Source organism: Neophocaena asiaeorientalis, unplaced genomic scaffold (assembly GCF_003031525.2).
Source record: "Neophocaena asiaeorientalis asiaeorientalis breed wild unplaced genomic scaffold, Neophocaena_asiaeorientalis_V1.1 scaffold39, whole genome shotgun sequence".
Taxonomy (NCBI): domain Eukaryota; kingdom Metazoa; phylum Chordata; class Mammalia; order Artiodactyla; family Phocoenidae; genus Neophocaena; species Neophocaena asiaeorientalis.
The window spans coordinates 4679188-4684128 of NW_020175670.1; the positions used below are offsets into that span (position 1 = coordinate 4679188).

A 4941-nucleotide genomic window follows, 5' to 3' on the forward strand; every position below is an offset into this window, starting at 1 on the left:
CCATTCCGGATTCGCTCGGGGGCCCGTTCGCCAGCGTCCTATCTTCGCTCCAAAGACCCAACGGTGCCAAAGCCGCCTTAGTGAAGAGCAGTATGTTCTGATCTGGGATCCTGCGGCGGCGGCGGCGGCGGCGGCGGCAGCGGGCGAGCCGGGGCCTAGCGGGCGAGTGGGCGAGCGGGTAGGCCCAAGGCTGTTGTCGCTGCTGCCGTGGCTTTTTCCTTGAGAGCCTAAAGTAATCGCGATAAGAATAAAGAGAAAACGGCGTCGCCTCCATTTCAACCCCACTCCTACCCCCTTCCTTAACCCCAAACCAAACCAAACCAAACAACACACCTCCCTGGCTTCGCACCTGCCTCAGGGCCGCGCAGACGGGCCAGGGCTCCGCTTGCCGCCGGGGAGGTGTGAGCGGCGCGGCCTGGACTCGGGGGGAATCTCAGGGGGCTGTGTCTGCGTGTCGGTGTATGTCTGTCTCGGGGAATGTGTGTCTGTGGCCCGAGAAGGGTGACGAGAGGGGAGAGAGGGGTGGGAGGCCACAACCAACTCAGTGACTTGCTTAGAAAAAGAAAAAAGTAATCAAAACTCCCCCAAATTAAAAAAAAAAAGGAAGTAACAATTTTTTTAAAAACGTAAAGTTTTTAAAATCTAAGAAAAAAAATGAAACAAAGTAAGGGGGGGAAGAGGGAAGCTGCGGCTGGCACTGTCTGAGGGATCCATGTTGCGAATCCCTAAATTCATCCGCGCCCCCACCCCACCTCCACCCCGGACAGCACAGACTCCCTTGGGGCTCCTCTTCAGGGAGAGTAGGAAGGCCTTCCAGACGCCCCGCTTCCCCTCTTGTCCTTGGATTCGGGCCGCTGCGGCGACGATTCGTGCAGATGGTCCCCGCGGCCAAGGTGACTTCCTCGCGCCCGCTTGCCAGCCCCACCTCGTCGAACAGCATCCCGCCATCTGCGCATCCGAACCGCGCACAGTTGCAGCTCGCAACCTGAATCTGTGCAGCCACTCGGCCCTGAACGATGCCCTATACATGAAATGCCTTTTCATCCTCAAACTCCGCAAACGATGTCACATATCTCGCAACTCTTCCCTTTTTTTCTCTCCTGACACCCCAACCGGCATTTTCTTCCACCAGCTTTTACTGAACTTTTTGGCACTGCTTTGGATTGGAGTCAATTGCAGTCCACGCAAATGGCTGCAGGAGAAATCTACCCAGCAAGGAAAAGAGGCGCACACAAGTTTGCAGAAGTGTGTCTGCATTTCTGTTTGATCCGAAATGGACGCACATCCTGTATGGTGGATGGACTGTATATTGATGATTCCATTCTTCTCGCAGTTTAGACATCTCTGTTGGGATTTTTTGTTTATTTGTTTTTTATTTTAAAAGGCACAAACTATAGATATTAGTTGAATGTTGAGGCTTTAACTTTTTTGGTGTCTTTCTACAACTGTGTTCTGTGACTCAACTGTATCGTGTTAATATCAGTACAGACCGTCTCCTCTACGTGACCGTATAATGTTTTTCTCTTCTTGTAGTCTCTATGGTGTGTCTTTATGGAATAATAAGATTCTCACGGGTTCAATTCCTTTGTGTTTAGAGAGACCACGGTTCAGACAATGGTATATATTTTTGTTATCAGGTGCATGTCTGTCTGATTTCTTTTTTATTTTTTCCTTCTTGTTGGACTATGTTTGTGAACATAAGCGTCATAAGTTATGTTTCAGATTTTCGAATTTATTTATATGTGTTAAATGAATGCTTCTATTTAAAAGGGAAATATTTCTACATGTGCATATAGTTTTCCAAGAGTGTACCATTAACTTGATTGTTGATAATAAAAACAAAAAGCAAGTCTAGCAACTGAACTATTCCAACTTTTTCTTGACTCATTTTTGCTTGACTTTTTAAAAAAAGTTAATTTAAAAACGATAACGGAGGACAGAGGAAATTGTACAGAATATCTAGAAGCCGCTGCGGCTCTGGAAACCTAGGTGGGTTGGGGAGAATCTAAGTTCATGCGGCTAAATCCAGCCAATATAAAATTTAGTGCTTGGGACAGCAGGCGGGATTCTTCTGGTCCATTTTTATTTCTTTCCCAGTCACAGAGCACAAAAGAAGACAAGGGTGTTGATAAAAGTGCTCAGATCCATGCCTAGGCTGCGGCTCCGAGGACTCGGTAACCGAGGAAGCAGGGTTAGGCAGCTTTCTAATTCCCAGCTTTGACAAGCACTTGAAAGTGCAGCGTGCAGGCGCCTTCAGGACCGATTGCGTCCGGGGAGGGCCAGGCGGTCCAGCCTCCTTAAGCCCCCAAAACTGCTGGCACCCAGAGACACCGGGGTGGGTGGGTGGGGTCTTTGCGTGGACGGGTGCATCTGGAAGGCACCAGCCAGAAAGCAGCTCTGCCATGTTGGTGTGTTTGGAGAAATAACATCTACAACAACTGGAATTAGCGAGCACTTGCCTGTACTAGGTTGTGTTCTCCATACATTATCTCATCTACCCCTCAAAACAACCTCAGGAAGCAGGTGCAATTCCTATCCCTATTTTCTTTTAAACAGATGAGGAAGCTGAGGCAACAGAGAGGTTAACTTGCCCAAGAGGTTCTCGTGTATGAGGGATGGGGCCAGTCTTTGAGTCCAAGAAATCTGATTCCAGAGCCTGCCCTTTAACTATTCCGGTGGTTCCCAAAGCGTGGTCCCTGGACCAGCAGCCTCAGCATCACCTGGGAACTTGTTAGACCCACGAATTCTTAGACCCCATCTGAGACCTACTGAATCAGAAACTCTGGGAGTGAGGCCCAGCCATCTGTGTTTCACAAGCCCTATAGAGGATATGAGAACCACTGAACTACACTATAATAAACCCAAATGGGAAGGTTCCAGCATTGGAACTGCATTGGGAACAGGTGTGTTTGTGCATGGTGGGGATGGGAGCAGTTCTGGAAGCTTCAGTGACACCCTTTTGGAAAGAAGGAGTCATCACCACAGACCCAAGATGGAATTCTGCCTCTTCCTTGGACTGTTCGGCTGGGTCAACTTCTTCAAGCAGTTGCCCGTGTGGACTTTTGGTACTTACCTTGGTACCTTTCTGGTTGGGCTCTATCAATGGAGGAGCCAGCTTCCCTCATTTGAGTGGAGGCCACAGTCTGCCAACTCTGGTCTAAGGATTAGCAGCTGATCTGGTTTGAATTTATCAGGGTTTCTCGCTTTAAGAATCCAAATATAGTGTGCGTCAGATTAGGCAGGGTTCACCAAAAAATTTGAAACCTTTGGGTCTTATCAAACTTCCAATCGTTTTTCTAAAAAGCTTTTAAATAGTCTTTTAAAAATCTGTCTCTAAATGGCCTTCAGTAAATTCTCCAAGACAGCATTCCATAAACAATGGCATTAATTGTGCTGGTCTAAAATGCCAGCAATTTCCAGATCCCTGAGACCCCAGTCTTCAGTTGTAAATACAACTTAGAAGGTCTGGAAGAGGCAAAAAGAAGGGCAGGAGCGTATTGACAAAAAGGGCATTCAAGGCCCAGGTAACCCAGTCCTGGGCTTGGCTGGAGGAAAATTAGCCTTCCTCTAGGCATTGAGGGCCGCCAAGTAAGCCTCTGTGAGCTGCTATCAGGACAGTGGGACAGGCATTCTGGAGAAGGCAAGACCAGGAGAGAGAAAGAAAACAATAAGGAGAGAGAGGGAAGAAGAGAGATGGAGAAAGAAGAGGAGAAACAAATAGCCAATGAAGAGTTTTTGGAAACCCCAGGGAGGGCCCTAGAAATCCTTTCAGATTTGGCTAAACTCGATAAGCTTCCCCAAATTCCCTTCTCCTGGCTGTGACCTGCTTTCTCCAGGACAAGGGAAACTTTGGAATATGGTGAGGAAAACATGCTTCCCTCTCTCCACCCCCCCTCCCCACCAGCTTCCCAGAAGACTGTATTTTAAATATCTGGAAGCATCCAGCTCTAGTATTTCAAATATCAACTTCTTTTTACTTTGGGTCACCTCTGCCTCTGGTCAAAAAGCGAACTGTCGGGAGGCAAGCTTATGATCAAATGCAGAATAATGCTCCTGAAATATGATGGAATCTAGTGGCAGGACACTATGTCTCTTGTGTTGTGTCATTTCCTTGGAGCCCTGCACAGTGTGAACAAGCTCACTTTCACTTTTCCTCTCCTAAGGAATTTGCATTTTGGCTCATCAAGGCACCCCTTTTCCTGGCAACTCCGGGACCACATGTGACTTCACAAAACCTGCATGAGTTACTGCCAGACAGCCCTCTCTAGGCCAAGTCTCCTTCACCATGGCCGAGTACAGGGAACCAGAGAGTGGTTTCAGAGGGGAGCCCATAACCCAGCAAACAGTAGCTGTCTGCTACTCACCTAATGTCCTTAGAAAGACGGCCTCTGACTAGATAGAGGTGGCCCTCAATTCAGGCAAAGGAACTCTGTGACCTTGGACAGCAAATATTAATCCCCCTGAGCCTGATTCATTAACCATGAATGTGAATAATAGTACGGACTTGTGAGGTTGTTGGGGGGATTACATAAGCTGTCCAGTAAGTACCTGGCAGAGCAGGGAGTTTTCAGCAAATGTCAAATATTATTTTTAACATTATTTTATTATGTAACTCCTGGATTCTGTCTTTTTTTTTTTTTTTTTTTTTTTTTTTTTGGGATCACGGGTCCAGCCGCTCTGCGGCATGTGGGATCTTCCTGGCCCGGGGCACGAACCCGTATCCCCTGCATCAGCAGGCGGACTCTCAACCACTGCGCCACCAGGGAAGCCCCTGGATTCTGTCTTAATCTCCCTAGCTCAAGCCTCAGAAGATTAAAAAGATCCCTCAGTTGTCACTTATGTGACAATGGCCCAGGAACAGAGTGTGAGAGAATATGCAAAGTGGAATTGGAGAACTTTGCTGAGGGTGACAGTTAACAGCCTAGAATCAGCCAAAGGCTG

General features: G+C 47.8%; 1 protein-coding gene across 1 annotated transcript in view; it reads left to right on the forward strand.

The window, feature by feature from the left end:
- PHOX2B (paired like homeobox 2B) overlaps positions 1-101 on the forward strand; it is a 2558-nt gene extending 2457 nt beyond the window's left edge. Inside the window, exon 3 of the mRNA XM_024731757.1 lies at positions 1-101. This exon is cut by the window's left edge and continues 259 nt beyond it. Within this exon, the coding sequence (XP_024587525.1) occupies positions 1-101 (101 nt within the window).
- The last annotated feature ends 4840 nt before the right edge of the window (positions 102-4941 follow it).